This window comes from Mchenga conophoros, linkage group LG9 (assembly GCF_057382185.1).
Source record: "Mchenga conophoros isolate Kocher_MC1m ecotype Shallow Benthic linkage group LG9, M_conophoros_male_GT1.1, whole genome shotgun sequence".
NCBI lineage: Eukaryota > Metazoa > Chordata > Actinopteri > Cichliformes > Cichlidae > Mchenga > Mchenga conophoros.
The window spans coordinates 1,054,344-1,076,482 of record NC_140534.1 but is presented as its reverse complement, the minus strand read 5'-3'; the positions used below and the strand labels follow the sequence as shown (position 1 = coordinate 1,076,482).

At 43.6% G+C, this 22,139-nt stretch overlaps 2 protein-coding genes across 3 annotated transcripts; one reads left to right on the top strand and one right to left on the bottom strand.

The window, feature by feature from the left end:
• Nucleotides 1-788: 788 nt before the first annotated feature.
• On the bottom strand, nucleotides 789-6,792 carry chchd7 (coiled-coil-helix-coiled-coil-helix domain containing 7). Of its 2 annotated transcripts, none has more exons than XM_085286124.1 (4): nucleotides 6,586-6,792; nucleotides 5,533-5,686; nucleotides 5,332-5,430; nucleotides 789-1,497 (listed from the first exon to the last, which is right to left on the bottom strand). In XM_085286124.1, exons 2-4 carry the CDS (start codon nucleotides 5,584-5,586, stop codon nucleotides 1,393-1,395), a joined length of 258 nt encoding a protein of 85 aa, XP_085142250.1. In that variant the 5' UTR covers nucleotides 5,587-5,686; nucleotides 6,586-6,792; the 3' UTR covers nucleotides 789-1,392. The 2 variants fall into 2 exon arrangements, with proteins under 2 accessions (XP_085142250.1, XP_085142249.1); XM_085286123.1 differs by having other exon boundaries at nucleotides 5,533-5,592; nucleotides 6,586-6,789.
• A 78-nt stretch (nucleotides 6,793-6,870) lies between these two features.
• plag1 (pleiomorphic adenoma gene 1) lies at nucleotides 6,871-21,362 on the top strand. Its single transcript, XM_085286122.1, has 3 exons — nucleotides 6,871-7,236; nucleotides 12,911-13,267; nucleotides 13,460-21,362. The coding sequence occupies exons 2-3, from the start codon at nucleotides 13,020-13,022 to the stop codon at nucleotides 14,643-14,645; spliced, it is 1,434 nt and encodes a 477-aa protein (XP_085142248.1). The 5' UTR covers nucleotides 6,871-7,236; nucleotides 12,911-13,019; the 3' UTR covers nucleotides 14,646-21,362.
• The last annotated feature ends 777 nt before the right edge of the window (nucleotides 21,363-22,139 follow it).

The window sequence follows — 22,139 nt, the reverse complement described above, 5'->3', positions numbered from 1 at the left end:
ATCAAAATAGATACATTTTACAATAAAACCAAATTACATCATAAATGCAATTACATTAATTAATAGACAATTAAAATTAAATTAAAATCCTTAGTTGACTACATTTCCCTTTAACCACACTTCAAGCTTCAATGTAAAGGATCTGATGTCTGTAATCAACTCGATTTTGGTTGGAAGTGTTCCACAGATGGCAAGCTGACTGACCGAATGCAGATCTGCGATATGACATCTTGCAGTTGCTGTTCACCTTACTCCTGGTAATACGATTACTATCTGGTCTCTGGATGTTTCTATTGAGACACTCTGGGGCCATCCTATTTATACATTTAAGAAAACACAAATGATTAAAACTCTTAAAACTAAGTAGTAGCAATATTTCTTTAAAATGTGACAATGATGCCACTGAACAGATTTTTTATCCATTATTTTTAAAGATATAAGGACACCACAGGCTGACTGGTGCTGCTTGGGTCCAAACTGTCATACAATATGAAAAATGAGAGAATATCATAGAACGCATAAACATCTGAGCTGCTGAAGTGGGTATAAAGTGCCAAATTAACTTAAAACAACTCAGATCAGCCTTGACCGTCTTAGCAATCTTTTTTACATGCTTGTCAAATTTAAGATCTGAATCTAAAATTATTCTAAAAACGTAGATCTCATATATAGATATATCTATATATGAGATAGATCTATCTATCAAAAAATCCGGTCTGTTTCTTCCAGTCTTCCCACAATGCTCTTCTTCTTCTCCATCAAACTTTTCAACAGCCAGAAATCAAACATTAGTAATGGAGGCATGTTTATTAAGAGACAGAAACACTCGTTACAGGTTCACAGGCTGCACACTCGACCATGGTCATAGAAAACATTCAGCATCTAGTTCCTCACAGGCTGTTTTAGACTAGCAGCAATGCTAAGCTGGCTTTGGGCTTATCCAGGTGACTTCAGGGCTAATGGTGGGTTTGTTGTTCTATGAAGGCGGTTCACTTCATCGAGGTAACCTATGCTGTGAAACTCCTGCAGGTCAGAGACCAGCAGGTATCACTGAAAACAGTGACACCACACCTGGTCCCCCTGTGTGCAGACAGTCCACAGTGTCGTGAGTAATAAAATAAGAGATATGGATTTTTATAAGCAATAACATATGATCCAAAGACACCTGTGCCCACCTTAGGCTGAAATTGTGTTTTTCTATTGAATCTTTACTGTCAAATCCTTAAACAGCACCAAGTCTGCAGCTAAAAGCAGAAAAAGTAAAACTGTTCCAAGTTTCTGATGAGCTGGATTTGAGTAGGCGAGTCTTTGGAGCACAGAACTGTAGTGTTGACTCCACCACAGGCTGAAGGCCAGCTGCTCTTCCCAGTGTGCATGTGACTGGGCTCGCTCTTAGTATGGTTTGCCTCCCAGTGAAGTAAGCATCTCCAGCCTCTCTGCAGCAGTGGGCATGTCAGGTTTCACACCATCTCTTCTCCTCTGCACCATGATGTTGTGCTGCAAGACAAAACAGACCAGCCAAAGAAAGCACATCAGATAATTATCAGAACAGCACCTGCTAATAATGACGGCTGAATAAATAGCACGACACCTTCTAACCAAGTCAGTGTGACTGCTCAAGTCTCGCTTGTAAAGGTCACAGTGGGTCTGAGGAAATAACCTCGATGACATCACAGTGACATCATGGAGGGCTTTGAGTGCCAAACTGAAACGATTACATCATCAATTCAGCTGGTTTCAGAATTATTAACTGATGCATTTAATCAATTCATTACGTGTGTAAGACAGGTCCATCCTATCGCCAGGTATGATGAACAGGTATCCCACAATGCATTTCAAATCACAAGTGGCAGTGCTGCTCTAAACTGTAAGCAATAGGGTGGCTTTAAAAAAGAAATCACTTCCTGATTCAAACTGATTTCAGTTTGATTAAAGCTGGATCAGTACATCGCTTTTTAAAGACGGCAGAAACTCAGCCTAAAGCTCACAAAACTATTTCAACAACCAGCAAACGGCTAAAACTGCAAATGACAGCAGGTACACGGCTTCAACACAAACATAAGTGAACCGCCTCAGGCTGGGCCTCAGCGTCAGCTCGTACTCACAACGCTCCTCAAACCCAACGCTGAAAATGACAGACTGAAACAAGTACAGCACACGTACAACCATCAGAGCTCCACCTGTGACAGGCGGAGGGGGTGTTGTGTCCCACTTTATAAGGTGCGGTGCAGCACAGCTCCAAACACTTCAGCAAATATCCTCCAGCTTTAGAAACTGACCACAGGTTTACATTTAGATCGGCGCTCACAGCCCTCTGTACCACAAGAGCACACAGTTACCATACCTGTGTGAAACACTTGTGCTGTGGAGTCTGACGTGTGACAGGCGGCTGAAGTTAATTACATTATAGTAATAATAATAATAATGATAATAATGTGTTAGTCCCTGTAGGGAAATGACTCCTCTGCATTTAACCCATTCACCCAGTGAAGCAGTGGGCAGCCACTAGTGCAGCACCCGGGGAGCAGCGTGTGCAGACGGTACCTTGCTCAGGGGCACCTCAGGGTAGCCGTTCAGTGGATTCGAACCCCCGACCTTCTGATCAAGGGGCAACCACTTACCTAGTGAGCTAGCCCTGCTTGTTGATGTGAGCCAATACTAAGAGAACCCCCGTTTGGTGGCCTTTTCTTTACACACACACACACACACACACACACACACACACACACACACACACACACACACACACACACACACACACACACACTAGGGCTGCCACGATTTGTCGACTAGTCACGATTACGTCGACTATCAAAATCGTCGACGACTGATTTAATAGTCGACGCCTCGTTTGAAACTTTGTAAGATCACAAAAGACGCAGGAATAATAGCAGGATTTAAGAGTGTAATAACGGACTGAAACAGAAGATGGCAGCACAGCATGTACAAGGATGTCAGCTACCGTTAAACCCCGAAGAAGAAGAAGAAGCAGCTGTGTCCCAGAATTCATAGCGCGGCCCAGCGCAGTTTCCAACAATGGCGGCAGCTAGTTAGTTTTAATGTTACTCTTATTATTCTTTCTGGGTCACAAAATAAACGTTTAACATATTTTCAGGCGAGAATGTAGCTGTGTAAACCTCAAATATCGGCTCAGTTTATCAAGACACCGCATATTTTCAAAAGCGCTCCGACGTTTTCGGAGACGTCTGTTACCCACTAGCTCGATAGCGAGCCGGGGGCGAGGCTAGCTAGCGCCGTGAGAACACCGGACTCCCGGCAAATTGTTTTCAAACCCACCGCTGTCTTTCGCTACTCAGGTTAAACATATATATAAGTCACTTAGATAACTTAAACATGTTATTGTTTGGCTTTTTTTTTTAGTATTTTATTTGTTCCTGAGTAAATCAGTTTGTCTGAGATTAAAGTTATAGTTTTTACACAGCTGAATAAACGTCAAGCAGACAGCTGATTATCAGAAGTGTGAGATGCTCGAGAATTTACTCCGGTGTCCTGTTATATTTTAGATAGCAAGGAGTTTATTAAACTTCACCGAAACAATCTGCAAACTTCATTAAACTTTAATAAACTATCATCTTGTCTTTACTTTTAGTGAGAACATACCTGAAACACTTAAAGCTGTAAGCTAATGATAGTTATATAAGACCAGATGCTGCTGGTGCAATAAGCTGTAGGTTTACGTCTAATGGATGATGATCTGATTAGTCGACTAATCGCAAAAATAATCGGTGACTAGTCGACTATCAAAATAATCGTTTGTGGCAGCCCTAACACACACACACACACACACACACACACACACACACACACACACACACACGGTGATGTGTGACCCAGATGTAAACAGATTGGTCATGTGACCACTGCCGTGTGACACAGTAATGATAAACACTTCCACAGTTACAACAGCACGGCTTTGCTGTGACAGTATTCTGAAGAGTTCACTATCGCGAGCAGGCAGGTTGATCCTTTACTCACACGTGGAGCTGAAACAACAGCAGGCTACTTTCAGTGCTTACATTTGACTGATGCCATTTCGCTCTGGCTCCATGGTGTACTGGTTTACAGGTTAGCCTACTGAAAGATTCCCAGTTGATCCCAGACACACAAATCCCTCTATGGTCATGTCCATAAGAGCAACTGAGAAATGTGCTGATGTGACGCGAGATACGACTGCACCACAATAGCGGTCACTGATCATAGCGCTTATGAAAAGACTAAGATGCCCTGCATACTGTTCGCTGCACTCAGTGATCAAACAGCCATTTAGATCCTTACAAACAGAATTGTGGCGATATAATTATGAGGGTATATTGACCCTAAAAGTGCAGGATGTCCATTTTATTTGTAGATATGAGCACTTCATGAAGGAGCGTGTTAACCCACGTTTCCATCAGCACCCACTCAGATCAACTCGCCGAGGCTCGCCACGACTCCACTGACTGCTTTTTCATTACAACCGAGTACCACCTGACCTGTGTCGTTATTGTCATGGCGACACAACAGCACCCCGTGATATAATTAGTATGTAATATGCTACAACAAAGGCGGACATTGAGCCAATGATACACCCGCTGCTCGGCCTGTAGCTTTGCGTCAGACTCGGGGACCATGGCGATGTTAGTTGCCAGGTTTAAAAAAATGTCAGTTTTGGGTTTGTGAAGGAGACGCTGTGATGACTCATCGAGTGACGTCCCTGCCCAGCCAATCGGAGGCCTGCCGTCTGCTGGTGTCACATTTTGGGCTCACCTTGGATTGCTTGGAACCCCGGCCGAGTAGGTACTGAAAAAAGGACCTGGTAGCAGGTACTCTGACCTAATGAAACTGTACCGAACTGTGGCCTGGTCTCTGTGCCGGGGGTCCGAGTCTGTCTGAGGGACTCCCTTTCTCCGTTTGTTCCAGGACAAAGCTCTGTTCTCTACTCTTTCATGTCTTTACTGAACTTGGTGATGTTTCCGTCGTGTTTACAGTGTAAAGTAGCTTTTCTCACTCACTGCAGCCTGCATGCTTCTGCTCAGTGCTGCTGAGTCACGTGACCAGAGGACGGCTAATCACAGCCTGCAGGAGAGGTGGTGTTTGCACAGACACGCCAGCTTTCTGAAGGGCGGGAGCCGAACTTAGGACAGAAACAAACTAAAGCATCGAGTCCATCCTGTTAGTGTCGATCAGATACCAAAACCACTGATACTGCTGGCTAACATGTGTTGCTCATTACTTGTGGTGCTTTGAGCATCCACCACTGCAGCATCAAGGATGAAGATCTTTCAAGATCTTTGCCAACAACAAATCGAAACATGAAAACATTACACTCACCCAGTATTTCCTACAGTTCTTATATCTCTGGAAGTAGGTGGAGCACATGCTTTTATCATAGTTGTAGGCATTCAGACACTTCTGGGAGTCATCGCTCTCCTGAGAAAAGGCGTATTTCAAAGCACAGGATTAGAAAGCCGCATGTGCCAGCAGCAGGCACACAGCCGACACAGCGCAGCACGTGACAGACGGCGAGCTTACTTCGATGCAGGGGTTAATGTCCTGGTTCCGAACTTTCCGTGCATTTTGATCCATCTGAATCTGGATGGATGGAAAGAAACAGGCTAGTTTTTCTCAGAAGCATTTACCTCTTCTCTTTGGGACTCCAGGCAGCATTTTAACATGAACCCATAGACTAGACAGAAAATACGGACATGGTCAATGTCATGTTAATTATGTGACTGTTTTCAGTGTCATCGTTGTAGCTTTTTTTAACTACATGTCACAATTTCCTATCTATACAACCAGAAGTGAGCCGCTGGCTTCCCTGTTTGGATCCATCATCTGTGTCCACTAGAATTAGTTAACTGAACTGAAATAATGATAACACAGTGACTGCACAGGAAGGCAGACGCCTACATAACTGCCTCCTTTTGCCCCACTCAAAGGCCGTTTTTTCCTTTTTCAGCGGCAGACATTGTGATGTATGATGGACGTTTGTCTTGCAGTGAACCAGGCATTTCAGAGGTACTATATCAACACTGGACTGTTATTGTGGGCAACATTTAAAGATCAATACACATTAGCTCACTTTCAATTGTTACATTGACATGACACGTGGTTGTGGTTATTTGTGCACCAAGAAATCATTCCAGTGCATTTTGCTGTAATACACACCCCAAAATGTTTATACTGTGAAGCTCGAGTTTGATGAAACGCATCATTATTTATGCCACAAGTCGATTTACAACTTGAGGATATCAAAGATTAAGTTGTGATCAGTTTGGAGACTTTTATATCATGTTTACAGTTTTTCTTAGGATTAAACAAATGAGTGAAATAAAAAAATGTTTGTAGTTTGAAATACATGCCGAATTAAAAGGCAGTTCTTTCACACACTGTTTTAATGATTCCTGGAGATCGGAAGCGTTAAAAAGAGCACTTGTTATTTAATTAGCAGATTTCCTAACGACGGTGGGTGCAGCTGAGCGTCCTCCCCCAGCACGTTTCTATATCGTATCAAGCGAAAGCTTCTTTAATGTCTCCAAACGGTGCAGAAACGTTGCAGCAGCTGAATGTGAGTGGAATACTCACCATTGCCTGAATGTTACAACGTGCCTTGTAGAACCCGGCGTTAGCCTAGCGAGCTGTGCAAGCAGCTAACATCCACTGCAGTGAAGACGAGCCAGCTTTAGCAAACACACAACCAGGCTAGACTCCGAGCAACACCGAGCTAACTGATAACGCAACCTTCTGTCACCTTACCGCCGCCTCTGGTTACTGCACCGGCGCACCGCGACGTCACCGAGGACTGACGTCAATATGAGCCAATAGACGCTGTAAAAACCTGCAACGTAGAAAGATAATCCAGCGAGCCAATAGGATTCCGACCCTAACTGTTAGGTTTCGTATCCTTGCAAAACAGGGGCGAAAAGAAGTTTCGGGGATTAACGGCGAGTCCAGTTTTTGAGTTTTATTTACAGACAATGTGAGCGACACTAAAGTGAAAACGACAGCGCCTTTCACAAATCAAAAAGCGCCTTGTCGGAACTTTAAATGGGTGTGACTAACTCCAAGTTCGGTTGCATCGCAGCGCATACACAATGGCTGCTCGAAAGAGGAGAAAGCAAACAATTTTCAGGCCCGCCGCGTCTCGCAAAAAATATGAGAAAAAAATTATTAAAAATTCGGAAAATAGTTGAAAGTGAAGAAAAACTCAACAGAAAGGATGATAAAGCGTCCGGGGTAAGTCTGGTGCAAAATAAGGAAACGGTTACTCAGTTCTTCAATTAAAATATCGGGGTTATTTAAATTATGAGCGGGGTGAGCTGGGGGAAAAGTTAGTGTTAATCAGTACCCAGCTTTGGACCACAGAGAAAACGAAGGCAGGGCACAAGGACTGAGAAATGTCAAATCAGCGGTGTCACTGCTGATATTAGTGTGACGGTGCGTGTTCACGAATATTAAAGATCCCACGAAGCGGTGGTGTGAAGGATACTTGAGGAAAGTTGAACACTTGGTTTATTTTTCTAATATAATAACAATGGCAGTGCCGTGAGCCCCGTCACGAACAGGCGCGCTGAGGAATAATGTTCATTTTCCTCCGCGCGGACTTGACTTTAGCGCACGCAGTGTCAACATTCGTGTCGGTTCAAGCATCTCCTCGCAAACCCGCAGCGGCCGCACTGACATTTTGTCTGCGGCCGTGTACTGTATGGCGTTTCCCCTCCGCGCTATTGATCAGTGTGACACAGAAGCTCGCGTCCCGAAACAAGCGGCTCCGTTTCTTGTCGATAAAGTAGAAAATGGAGGGAGAACTAATGCGGCAGCGCCGAGCGACCCAGCATAGTGTCTTTAAAGTTACCGTGGCTCGGTGTGATTTGTGTGGCAGGTTCACACTTCGTGGGCTGTTAATGAAATGTGTGCCTGTCGCTGTTCCGCCGTGCACAGCCGGTCATATGTCAGGCTACGGTGCCTTAAACGTGAAGCTTCCACAGACTTGTTCGGTGCTGTCCAATCAGCAGCCAGTCTGTCTGTACCTGTCTCACATACATTAAAGCGGAGTCTGCGTGAACGCTTCTGCGACGCTTGCTTTGAACCCGCCCGTAGTTCCGATGTGCTGCTTAAAGAGACTGCAGAGACACAGCTGTCCAACCCGCTTCATCACATTAGGAACTGATCAAAGTTTAGGGAAATTCTGAGAATTTAAATGCGGGTATAACCGGATCCTAAATCAGCCAAAAAGTAACTTTCTGCTTGTTTCTGTACAATTCACCAAGTTTAAAGCGCTTTATTCTTTCTGATCAGACGGAAACGATTTCATTTGTTTTTCTTTTACAGATGAAGAGTTCTTTGTTGGAATGAGACACATTTAGTTTCCTTTTGCTTCGAAGAATAAAGATTATTCCAAGAGTATAAATTCATTCAGACCTTCAGAGATTAAAGCAAAGAGCTGCTTAAAGAAGAAGAATAATAATGATGACAATAATACATTTTATTTGAAAGCACCTTTCAGAACACTCAAGCACACTGTGCACAGAAGAATCTATCCACACTTTCACTAAAACATGAATCAATGCTTCAAAGTTTTACCAAACAGGCACAAGTAGTGACCGTAGTAACAATTAATCATGTTGCTAAAGAATACTGATACTAAGTAGATACATTTGTAACTTCTCTAAAATAAACAGTTATACATAAAAAATGTCCTTTTTTTCCCCTTTTTTGATGTTTTCTTATGGTTTTTGTTTTTTTTGTAAACATTAAAAGTTCTTCTGCTAATTCTTAATTATTCCAAAATAACCGAGCATGTACTGTGTAGTTATGTGGAATCATTTAGTGAATGTTTTCAGCTCATAAGTTAAATGAAATTCTAAATGTGTTTAATTATAGAGGTATCAGCCCCAAACCATCATCCGGTGCAAGGAGTGATGCAGTGTCTTTATTCATCAGTGTTTTTATTGTCAAGGTTTCATGGTGCTGCGTGAACTACTTTGCAGATCAGGCAACATTTAATTTGACATAAAATAATTGTATTTTTTCTTTGGTCAAAAATGGATGAAAATGCAAGATGTGATCTGTTTGTGTGCACTGAACAACTCTTCTCTTTGTCAAATTCAAATTCAAATTTTATTTGTCACGTACACAGTCATACACAGTACGATATGCAGTGAAATGCTTGGACAACTGCTCGTGACCTAAAGAAAACAAAAAAGGAAAAGGCTATGAATAAGATAGGAAATAAATATGAAAAATTAAAAAGGGTAAATTTAACTAGGAAGGAATAAAATATAAATTAAGGTTAAAAATGAAATAACTGTACAACACAAATTAGAATGAAGGGTAAATTTAACTGGGAGAATAAGATAAAATATATAAATTAAAGTTGAAAATAAAATAACTGTACAACAAAATACACAATATAGAACTATATAAGAATGTATGAAGAAATCTAAATATAAATAAATATATACACAATAACAGCAGCTGTACAAGTATTAACCGGAAATGAAGAATATAGTGACCAGTGTTGTGCAAAACCAAAGTCCAGAAAGTCCAGTGTGTGTGTAAGAACCATATGTGTGGGTCAGGACTGTGTGGTGGTGTGATTGAGAGACCGTATCGCCTGCGGGAAGAAGCTCCTCCTCAGTCTCTCTGTGTTGGTCTTCAGGGAGCGGAATCGCTTTCCTGACCTCAGCAGAGAGAACAGTCTGTTGTTGGGATGGCTGAGGTCCTTCACCATCTTCCTGGCCTTGGTCCAGCACCGCCTGCTGTAGATTGAGTGCAGGTCAGGGAGCTCGGAGCGGATGGTGCGCTCAGCTGACCGCACAACCCTCTGTAGAGCTCGTCTGTCCTGCATGGTGCTGTTCCCGAACCAGGTTAAGATGTTTCCCGCCAGGATGCTCTCTATGGTGCACGAGTAAAAGTTCCTGAGCACCTTGGAGGGCAGTTGGAAGTCTCTCAAGCGTCTGAGGTGGTAGAGACGCTGACGGGCCTTTTTCACCACGGTGTTGATGTGACAGGACCATGACAGGTCCTGCGTGATGTGAACTCCGAGGTATTTGAAGCTGTCCACTCTCTCCACTGGGCACTCGTTGATGACGGGGGTCTGGTAGTTCCTCTCCTGCTTAGTGCTGAAGTCCACTATCAGCTCCTTTGTCTTACTGACGTTTAGAAGGAGGTTGTTCCTCTGGCACCAGTTCTCCAGATTCCTAATCTCCTTCAGGTAGGCCGTCTCGTTGTTATCAGAGATCAGGCCCACCACAACGGTGTCGTCAGCAAACTTGATGATGGTGGTGGAGCTGGTAGTGGCCACACAGTCATATGTGTACAAAGAGTACAGCAGGGGGCTCAGAACACACCCCTGGGGGGCTCCAGTGCTGAGAGTGGTGGAGGCTGAGACATGTCCGCCCATCCTTACTGCCTGTGGTCTGCCAGTTAGGAAGTTGGAGATCCACTGACACATAGATGAGCTGAGTCCCAGATGCTCCAGCTTGGTGGTGAGTGTGGAGGGAATTATGGTGTTAAATGCAGAGCTGTAGTCTATGAAGAGCATTTTAACATAATTCCCCCTTCTAGTGTCCAAGTGAGTGAGTGATGTGTGGAGGAGATGAGAGATGGCATCGTCTGTGGAACGATTTGTCTGTGTTTGAAAACTAATTTAGAATAGAATTTGAATAGAATGTCCAACAGAATAGTTTTTATTTTTAATAGTTTGAAATACACAGTTAAAGATTTCACACTAAGGAGATTTTATTTCTTTTTTGTAGATTCCAGCAAGTTGGTTAACTGGGGAAAGTAATGCTGTGTGAGATTGTGTAATTAGAAAGAGAAGGGCTGTCGGTGTTAGCTACTGATCCTGAAGGATTCAGTGCACCTCACCGCATCAGCAGCAGGACAGCTTCATGTACAGGGCTTAGCTGGTGGACCCTGCACACAGAAATAAGACCTTTCTCTGTTTAAAGAAATGTAAGCAAATAAACTAAAATAACCACATCTTTGTTTTATGTTACATTCTTTTAAATGACAAAGTACACATGCATGTGTGTCACGTTATTAGCATTATTAGATCGGTCTATATATATTTCTGTAAGGTTGGATAAGACCATGTTCCCTGTGTGTTACATCACCTGTGATTAAATCGAAATGTTGGCCCATTTTTGTCTAACGTAGGATTTCAGCTGCTGCTCGCTTCAGACGCTGTTGATATGATTTAAATACCTGGACTGCAGGGAGACAAGTCTGACAGACGGTTCAGTTCGATTATCTTGGTATAACAAACAAAGCTTTCCCTGAAAAAGACGTGTATGAAAGTTTCTCTTGCCATGTCACTAATTCCCCTTCACATCATGACTGCTAAACTCTGCACTAGTTAAAAAGACCAATGGTCTGACTCCTCTTTAGCCCGTAGGACACAAAAGAATTAAAAATACAGATGAGTCAAACCATGAGACAGTTTTCCACTTTGCCAGGCTTCAGGTCCACTGGTTGTTTTTTCCCAAATAAAACAATTATTAGATCTAATTATAGTTAAATTATTGATCACAGCTCAGCCATCTGGTGCCACTGTGGCCAATGAAAGGGCTGCCCACTGGGGTGGTTCTTTTCTACATGACCTACAAAAATATTTAAATAAATGATTTTGTGGTCAGAGGTTTCTGTGCACTTACAAAGACATGATTGTACAGCACACATCTTTGATGGCTTTAACAAGCAAGAACTGAGTGCACACGTTTGAATTTGTTTTGGATTTGCATCCCTGCTGATGGGTCGACAGAACCCATCAGGCCCAGAACTTGATGTTAGTGATGGAGTGACAGGTCGTGTCCCTTTGCCAGCATAAAGGACTCGACTGACCAGTACTGTCCAAGGAGCTCAGTCAACATCTAAGGAGAAGAATTACACGTGTTGGGAAGGTCTCTCGGAGCCATATCTAAACAGCTGCATATTCCTAAATCTTCACCATTCTAACAATATTATATCAGTACAAATTATTCTGTATGTCGTCTGGAAGAAGACCCCAACTATCACTTTAAGATGAGAGGAAATTGGTTGGGAAGTTCAGGAAGAACACAGGAACCACCAACCACCAAACCTGCCATGAACTGGAAACTGATGGAACTCCATGGCAACAAAAAAGAAGCTTGTGCTCCAAAATCACCGTCTTCAGCCCGAGTTGAAATTTCCAGTTCCCCATATGGACAAGCCAAATGGGGTATTTGGCCGCGACGATGACGTATGTTTGGAGAAGTAAGGCTTTCAGACCCAAGAACACTGAGCTCATACGATGGAATAATAAAGACAAATTTCAGCTTCACCTCAAACCAGCAGCTTGGAGACGATTGGCTCATCAGAATTTCTTTTAGAATAGCTAAAGTGGGCCAACACTCAGCTTCTGGGATGGCTTTCCCTAACATCTACCTCAACCTTAGTGAAAATATTTGCACTATACATAAAAGTACGGTTTGGACATGGAAACCACTTATTTTAAATGAGCCAATTATCACGAGTAGTCCATTGTATACATTTGAGACGGTATGTAAGACTTTCGCGCAAATCCAAAAGAAATTCAATTTGCACCCATGTTTTCAGTTCAGAAGGGGCTACCAATCTAAACTGGTCATGGTTTCTGATTCGGGGGACAGGAAGAGGGTCCAATTATCCAGTTGAGGGTTCCTGGGGCCTGGAGTCTATTCCAGCTGCCATAGGGTGAGAGCTGGGTGCATCTTTCACCAGTATTTTGCAGGATGAGTGTGTTGTGCTTATTAGTCACCAGTTTGACATCATTTGCAGGAGTTATCCCGTTTCTATGTTGATGTATTTTCACTGCAGGTCGTTATTGGCGCTCCTGCCGTGTTACAGCCTTGTCCTATACCGAAGCTCTGACGATATTTCTGCCCTTTCTCTCCCTCTCTCACAGACCCCTGTGTCCAGGCAGTGCTGAACACATAAAACTGGACAGAATAATCACATCAGTACTAGTCCGGCGCCGTGCATCGGTCCATGTAGCTGGTCAGCCTTAGGGTGCCATGGCCACGGGAACCCAGGGCCACCGTGACCAAGTCCTGGACAAAGCCAAGCTTGCAGTACCTCTGGGGAGGCGCAAGAGAGCAGAAGGCAAGCTGAAGAAGAATTTCCCTTGTCAGGAGTGTCAGAAGGCTTTCAACAGTCTGGAGAAGTTGAAGGTGCACTCATACTCTCACACAGGAGAAAGACCCTACCGCTGCTCCCACCCTGAATGCACCAAGGCTTTCGTCTCCAAATACAAGCTGCTACGGTACAGACAAGCAGCAGTACATAACAGGCTGCAACATGTTGCTTTCTCTTTGCACTTTTGGTAACGTAATGTTGTGTAGTGGTCAGATTGATGTGTTGAATTCTAGTTTGTTGTGTTTATGTGTAAAGCATGCCTACTTTAAACATGATTGCAACAATTGTGAGTGCTCATAGAATGTGTCTGTGTTCCAAGGCATATGGCAACTCACTCGCCAGAAAAAAACCACAAGTGTTCATACTGTGAGAAAATGTTCCACCGTAAGGATCACTTAAAGAATCACCTACATACTCACGATCCACACAAGGAGGCATTCACTTGTCAAGAGTGTGGCAAGAGCTACAACACGAAGCTGGGTTTCAAACGCCACCTTGCCCTCCATGCTGCCAACAGTGGAGACCTCACCTGCCAAGTGTGCCTGCAGCCATTCCCCAGCACTGGGGTTCTTCTGGAACACCTCAAAACACATGCTGGCAAGTCCTCCGGTGGGACCAAGGAGAAAAAACATCGTTGCGAGCATTGCGAGCGGCGGTTTTACACCCGTAAAGACGTGCGACGGCACATGGTAGTGCACACCGGACGCAAAGACTTCCTCTGTCAGTACTGCGCCCAGCGTTTTGGAAGGAAGGACCATCTGACGCGTCACATGAAAAAGAGCCACGCTCGGGAACTGCTGAGGGTTAAAACTGAGCCAGGCGATTCGCTGGAGCCCGTCGTCTACGACTTGGCGTCTGGGAGCGTAAAGGGGGAGCTCCCGGGAATGCTGACGCCAAGACTGCACCAGCTGAACGTGTACACAGGCCCCGTCCTCGACACCGAGCCCTTCTCCAGTCCCACACATCCCTTTTCTTTAAAGTACCCACTGGGCTCCAACTTTACCTCATACGCCGTGTCCTCACAGGAGCGGGAGCAGAATCTTAAGGGAGACCTGGAGACCTACCTGATGGAGCTGCAGAGCAGTATGCCATCCTCTGCCTCTGAAGCCCAAGAAGCCCAACTCTCCTCCTCCAAACTTGAGTTGGTTCCTGAAGTGGGTGTGCTGGAGGAAGCCAATGAGGAGATGTCCCTGTCCAAAATGTCCACATCAGTAGCAGCACCTGCAGGTGACTCTTTGGCCTTATCTTCCTCTCTAATGGATTTTTCACAGCTTTTCAACTTCCTGCCGCTCAACGGGCCTCCGTACAATCAGGTAGGGGGCAGTGGGGGGCAGGGTGTCACTTTTCTACCCAATGAAGAGCCTGCATCTCTAGTTCAGCTGCCCTCTCAGGCTGCCACGGGCTCAGAGGCTGCTGAGAGTCCACTTCAGGGGCTCTCCTCCTCCTTCATATCCAACCTGAGCACTCCAACCACACTGCCCCGCTTCCACCAAGCTTTTCAGTGACCCCAGTACATCCGGCACATGCCACTCACAAACACTGACACACATGTAGAGCTGCATGCCCATATTAAACGCCATACAAGATGCAAGTGACTGAAGAAATTGGCACATCTGTCCATTCATGATACCAGCAGACACTAACCTGACAGGAGACACAGCACTGACAGCAGCACACTCGCACCACACAGCCAGGTCAGCTGTCTGATGATGAGGGTTTGTTTTGGGCCAAATGTAAGTTATTCTCTTTTAGAGTCTTGTTTTTTTTGCCTCGGGCAGTTTAAAAAAGAAATGAATAAAATCCTGAGACTTCAGATGCATGCTGGTTACCACGTGAAGCAGCCGTGCTCAGACTCAAACCATTCTCTCTGTAGCTCATTAATAAGCTTGATGCAAACATTAAAGGGCTGCTTTGCATAACAGCATGAACAGAGCTGACACTGAGATGATTCACATGGATAAGTGTTACGACTCAGACACTTGATTGACTTTGTTATACATGCTTACAGTTCTTCATATAGCACTTTGGATTTCTGGTCTTCAAAGATCGTTATATGTGATAAGATTTAAAGAGCATCCGTAGTTTTGAGGGTTTCTGTTTAGGAGCCAAAGTATAACAGGAGGTTTTTGGGAGCCATGATGGGTCGTTTATTTCTAATTAAAGTAGAACTGAACTTTTCTTTTTTGACTGTACTCGAGTGAGCAGCCAGGTGCTTTACTGTGTCATACATTTGCACTGTCAGTAGTAAGACCATGTGCTCAGCGTGTGGGATTGCCCAGTTTCAGCCATAGGCAGGATAAAACATGGACTCCAGGTCTGAAACCTGAAGCCAGTGCAGAAGTGCCTTAAACCTGCATCTTAAATGACCAACAGATGGTGAGAGCTGTGTTTGCAGTAACGTCCTCTGAGCTCTTGATCTCTGCTCTCTTTCAAAAAACTAGCTTTGTGTTTGGTGAACTTCTGTTTCTATGATCTGGCATCACTGTGTGATGTTTGTCCTGACAGGTGCCATAGAAATAAACTGTAACTGTGTTCTGGTCCTATAGACGTGGAGACCCTGAATCTCTGTCACGTGACATCTGTAAAGACTTCCTGCTGGGTTTTATATGCTCAGTTACTCATTCCAGCTTGCATTGAATTAAAAAATGACAGTATTGTGTTTAAAAGGATTATCTGTGATAAGCTCATTGGCTAAAGACGTGTGATTCACAAGTTGTTAGCCAATGAACGCGTGGCTTCACTGTCAGACCTGCCCCTCTGTCACATCGTGTCCACCTTTTATACTGTCTGTAGTTCCAACTGCTCCTGAGCTTACTATTGGAAGGTGGGAAGCATGTGCAGTCTTACTGGAGCACAGTTTGCTCGCAGAGCTCAGACAGGAAGTTGACAGAACAGTACAAACATGTTGTTGATGGATCCATTAAAGTGGTGGTTCATTCACACTATTATACACAAAGTTACTGAGCAGCAGTATTACAGTTGTCCACCAAAGTTTCCATTAACTGTATCATTCAGTGTTGCCTGCAGTTCACAGCAGTACCTCCTTCTTCTTTTTAAAGCAAACATTTCTTTCTCACAGTTTCAGAGTAAATTAGCCAGCGTGCCTCTGGCTGCTGAAAGCACATCCATCAGTTTCTTTGCATCGTAAGTGTTATCAGCTGTTCTACTGACACCAAATTCATCATCAGTCAGCTTCACTCATCACGTCACTGCTACGAAGCTCTGTAGGCGCATCTAGAATAACTGGGAATGAACCCTCATAACCTGCTCAGTGTTTGGAAGTCGGGCCTGTGGACTTACCAGAGTTTCTGCATTGGTTACCTGTAATCTGTGGTCTGATCACAGTTTCCACACTGACAGTCCAGTAACACCAGAAAGTGTTATCAGAAAATGACCAACAGTGACACAGTCCCATCCACGTGTCGCCCACCCTCTCTGTCAGGGTCTGTGCTGCTGAGTTGGGCTCAAAAACAGACTATTGAGTGGTAGAAAAATAGTTTCACAATTGGTCATAGTGACAGTGGGACCCCAGTGGAGCTTCCTGGATGCTGCCGCTGTCCCTTCAGTTGCTACTGTAGTTCCTGTTGTCTTTTGCACAGACTAACCTGACTCTAGGCTGTGAAGTTTAAGTGACCCATGTTTCCTCGGTATCTGGTATCTAAGACCTGAGGAGGCAAAACGGCCCTAAACTGTGATAATGTGTCATAAAGTATTTTCAGCTGCTTGCTTCTTTCAGGGGCTGCCACAGCAGATGGACCCACATGTTTCATTTGGCACTAATGTCACACTGCACCCACATTTATCTGGGACGGCCACTGTGCAAGGTTGGACCACCAGAGACTGGGTTTCTCCCAGTCTCAAACCAGTTTCATGTGTAGGTGAACATGTTAAGCCCTACAACATGACTGATTGATGATCATGACATACAGAGAGATCAGACCACATGTTGGGTATTCAACACAGAAATGCTGGGAGTTTCAAATGTTACCATTGATGAACCATCAAACTGCAGGCATCACTTCTAATGTTTTTCCCTTTGACTGACGTTCATATCTTACGAATAATAAGGTCCAATTCAGTCATTTAAAATGTTAACCAAGCAAACAGGCTTTGTGATCTCTGAACAAAGAGCTAAACACAACTGTGACATGAAGGCTTTTTGGTTTTTACTGGTTACTTTGTCACATCCTGGCTGTCGTTCCATTTTTAAAAAGGCTGTTGAGCATTTTCTTAAGTTGTGAAGTGTGACTTGAAGGGAACGTTTCAGTGTTGTGCAAACCCAGCATCAACTACAGCTGACAAATAGATCAGTTTGATGGTCAGACACTAGTCGTACATTAGTCTCTGCTGACTACATCTATGAAGATCTGAGCACTAAAACAACTTCCCGGGAGACGTAGCTGTGTGACAGTGTGTGAAAATAACTGAAATCCTGTTTATAAGGAAACCTCTTACTGCAGTGCTTAATTGGTCTTTACAGATGAAACCACTTCTTTGACATTTAGTCCTAAAACCTGCCTCTGAGGTGAAAACCTGTGTGCAGCATGTTAGACTGAAACAGTTCTGCTCCTGTATGATCGTTCAAATGAAAGGATTCACAGCTCACAGATCGTCACAGTTCATCCACACAGTGCTTTTCATTTATGTAGAAACCTCAAATCCTGGACAAAGAAAGTCAAATTGGTAGATGTTAATACATGGAGTGTTTTTGGATCTTTAATTATAACGATTTTGAATGGTTTTTTTATTGAAATGTGGTTTCTTTAAATTCTTTGATCAAAAGGATGACTTCTCACAGAGCGGGCTGATGTGGCTGATGCTCGGTCAGAAGCAGCAGGCAGTGAGTGGGAGCTCCACTCTGCCTCAGCTCCAGGTGCCTAAATCGGCTGGTTCTCGTGACATGGTTCAGGATAGCATCAGATCTCAGCTGAACAACAAGTGTTCCAGTCATAAAAATCAGACACCGCTGATGCATCGTCGTCCATGTTAGCTGTTGGTTCTCTTGACCTTTGGAGTGAAAGATGCTTAACCTCCTAGGACCTGCGTCCACATATGTGGACGTCACATTTTGGGTTATTTAGACCAAAATACTCAATTTTGCTCTACAAGGGCCTGATATCCTTTTACGAGGACATTATGCTGCTACTGTTCTATCAAAATGTTAAACGAATATCCTCATGTGTGGCTCTTATTTTTCTTAAAAACAAGAATAAGGAAAAAAAAAATCTGGTAATTCTTTGTTTTTACATTCATTGGGTCCCAATCAAATATCAAAGAGAAATTAAAAATGCTGCCGTGGAAGAGTTCGGGTCTTAGGAGGTTAAAGATCTTGACAAATGGATAAGAGCTCACCTTGTGCCAGCTTGTAGTCACACTTTGAAGCATCACGGTGTCGGACTGTAGTCCACACAGTAACTACGTGACAACATGAACTCGTGCTGCTGGCAGACCTAAGTGGCCGGGCGTATTCATCTGTAATTCTTGATTTCATTCAGGAATCATTCAAGTGTGACTGAAACTGTAGATCTGCTGGCTGCAGACATACAGGCCGAAGCGTCATCTTCATTTCCTGGACGTGAAGTCCCAAAGACGATGCTCTCGGTTGGATTTCTGAGTTTTGTACATAACTGAGTATGGAGTCGATTCAAAGATGTTCACGAACACATTTTCTCTCCATCTGCATGAATGCATTGATGGCGTGGAACATAGCTGGCAGTGCGCTCCATGTTTGTGTCCAGTATGAAGGAAGCACCGTACACCCCATGGCGTACTGGTTCCAGTTAGAGTGGTGATGTGTAGACAGAGAAACGCTGTGGGGTTAGGGTTCGTCACTTTGACGTGCTTTTGAGTTTCTCTGAGGTTTTTTCATTTGAATGAAGATTTCTTCTTCATGGACATGTTTCTGATTAATGGGGGGAAATGTATGTATTTGAGTAATGCCTGTGTATTTGTGCCCTGGACTAAATTGACATATCCAAACTGTATTAGCTCGTATGTTACTCTGTCACCAAAGTTTGGTTGATGGGCCACAGCAAACTGACAGATGGGAAAGTGTTCCCACACAGAATCTACTAAACAAGCGTTGAGTCTTGTTTAAACTGCTGTTTCCAAGGTCAGTAACGATGGTTCATGCTCAGCACTGTGGCTTCTGTTGTAAATGAGAAGGTATAAATATGTGGTTTCATATTTCTTGTAGCTGGATATGAATTGTTTTTCGTTTGGTTGGAGTCTTTTTTAAACTCTGGTATCAAGCAGTGACAGCACAGACAAGTCTGCTTCATGTTTGTTGCTTTCACCACTTCCACGAGCGTCAGCCACACCTGCCCTGAAGGTGAATAGATGGGATTTAGTGCGATAGCGTCAGCACGTTCTTGTATGGTTTGACTCCGTGTAGCTGTGTGCATGCCCTGCCTGCAGGGGGCTGACAGCCATAAACAAATCTCATTTCATCCAGTGAACCTGTCTGGACACCTGATCCCTTTGAAGAGCTACTGGGCTGCGCACTCTACAGAAAATGTGAATTTCACAGAAATTGAGTCGTCACTTCCCTTCCACCACATAGGTTAGCATTTCCACACACGTGTGGTGACTCGCCTGATGCCCGTATAACCCAATAGTGTTATAATTTACCTCACTGTTCTTCTTTGAGCTCCAGAATTCTGAGAATAATGACAGAAAGTGCCCGTCTCCTTTGTGAGTGAGCAGAGATGAACACCAGTGGAAACCATATTTCTGTAGGTCGTGTGAAACGTGGAGCTGAGTTCTGAATGTTCCCAACCTTTATGGAAGTTTGCTCTTTGGATCTTGTGAATGTTTGTGGTTTTACAAGAGATGTTAGCAAGCCGCTCTTTTTTATTAGCACTTTTTGTAAATGGGATGCGTTTATTTCCTGCAGCATCGAGTCTTTTATTACAAATGTATAGATTCTATATTTAGCTCTTTTAGAGAACAATAACATGTAAATACAATATAAATGTTTTATTTTTGCAGGTACAATTTTTGACAGTGTTTTTCCTATAAAGTGTCATTTTTGCTTTACTTGCACAATTGCTCTGTGTTTCTCATTGAGGCCTCTTGCTTTGCAGCTTTGACTTAATTGTCTCCTTTGACCGTTCGTACGCTGCTTTACGTCAGAGTGTACCGTGGTGAAGCTGAAACGAAGCTACTTAACAATATCACTGTGTCACAGAGTGTTTAGATGTTCCAAAAATAAGATGTGTCCAATAACTCCATGAGTGTGTCCTCTTCTGTCATTTTTACACCTCGGTGTGGTACATTACTTGATTTCCTCGTGGTCTCTGTCTGAAAGCTGCAACTATGTGATGTAAAACTCTTATGGACTGTACGACAGATTCCAGGTACAGAGAAGCAATAACAGTGGATCAAAGCTGATTACAAGTATTTTAGCGTGTGTGTGTGTGCACGCATGCATGTGTGTGCGTGGTCCTGGCACGTGCTGAGGCAGGAGATGCTCTTCAATGAGAGGCACAGACCAATTCAAACTTCTTTATAAGCTTCAATGGTACCAGTGAACTTTATTGAATGTTATGAAAAAACACTGCAATATATTTTGGTATTGGATCAAGCTGCTAACACACTTCTAAAGCTCCTTAAGGTGCTACAGACCTCCTCACTATCTCTTCAGATGTATCGTTTGTACAAAGTATCCCGTGTAGCTGAACAGTTGGCATGTGTGTGCCTAGTCGTACTTTATAGCTTCATATATTTTCTTGTACTGTGACTTTTGTAGTCTTTGCCTTTAATATAGCCCCCCCACCCGCACTCACCTGCGTGTGAGCGTCCACAGACTGAGTTGTGTTGGGAGGTTACGCTGATGCTGGGAAACTGATAGCAGTGAGCTGCATCCAGCCACATTTAAAAACAGCATCCTGTGACGATGATCGACTCGTTGCAAATTCTTAATGTTCTTCATATTTTACTTTTTTTTACTTTTACATTTATCTTACAAACTACTGTTGTATTTTTATAGGCAAAGTATCACCTAAACACACAAATACATATACAGCTCACACTTGTCTGTGTGTGTTTATAGGTTGTGTAAAATAAATGTTAATGCTGCAGCTTTGACATCATCCAAAGAAGCAGATTATTTATTGCCTGGCAGAATAACCTGATTTCATTCACATATGTTGCTGCTATAATAGAAGAGCTGCAGTTGACAACTCCGATGTTTTATTCAATGTAATAAAAGAAATCAAACAGAAGAATCCAGCTCGTCTGTTTTCAACCTGTCACTCTGAGAACTTTGTTACAGTAACACACAGTGACACACAGTGTTACTGCAGACTGCAGGTTTCCCCAACCTTACAAACAGGTCTTGATCAGTGGTTGTTGATCAATGGTCATGAGAATTTGCATAATTATGATGAACTGACCTCCCAGCCCATTCAGTGGTTTCAGTCATTATGTAAATGTGCTGTTTATACCATTGGGGAAACCTGCAGTCAGCTGAGACTGAAGACGTCACCTGATGATGACGACACGTTTCTCCTACTGAAAGCATCCAGATGAACAGAATCAACTTTTGGAGAGTTACGCTTCCTTACAACATGAAAAATCTCTCTGACCCATGAAAATGATACCTGGTACACCGAAGCTCGCATCAGACTGGTTCCAGTAGCTTGCATTAAAACACAGTAATGTACAGCTCCATGTTTTCCTTTGTTACCAGTGAGCAGGCTGTTAGAAAGTGAGCATCTGTTTTTGCGTGCTGGAAAAGTCGGAGAGAGTGAAACAGACAGGCTGTGAGCTCCACGCTCCTCGGTGGAGCACCCTCCCCCAGCCTCACACTCAGTCCACCCTGACTGTTCAGGCAGGGCTCCCCATCCGCAGCTTTAAACACTGCGCACACATTACCAGCTCACACGGCTCGCCGGGTCGTATATATGACCGTAGATGTTATTATGCTCACTATCCCAGATGTTGTTCACACAAAGCCGTCCTTTTACCCGGCTCTGCTCTGTTGTATAGAGTAAACT

Coding starts and splice junctions, on each gene's coding strand:
- plag1 (XM_085286122.1), top strand. CDS start 13,020: ATGGCCACGGGAACCCAGGGCCACCGTGACCAAGTCCTGGACAAAGCC. Junction 13,268..13,459: donor TCCAAATACAAGCTGCTACG/GTACAGACAAGC, acceptor CTGTGTTCCAAG/GCATATGGCAACTCACTCGC.
- chchd7 (XM_085286123.1), bottom strand. Junction 5,431..5,532: donor ACATTAACCCCTGCATCGAA/GTAAGCTCGCCG, acceptor GCCTTTTCTCAG/GAGAGCGATGACTCCCAGAA. Junction 1,498..5,331: donor AGAACTGTAGGAAATACTGG/GTGAGTGTAATG, acceptor TTTGTCTTGCAG/CACAACATCATGGTGCAGAG.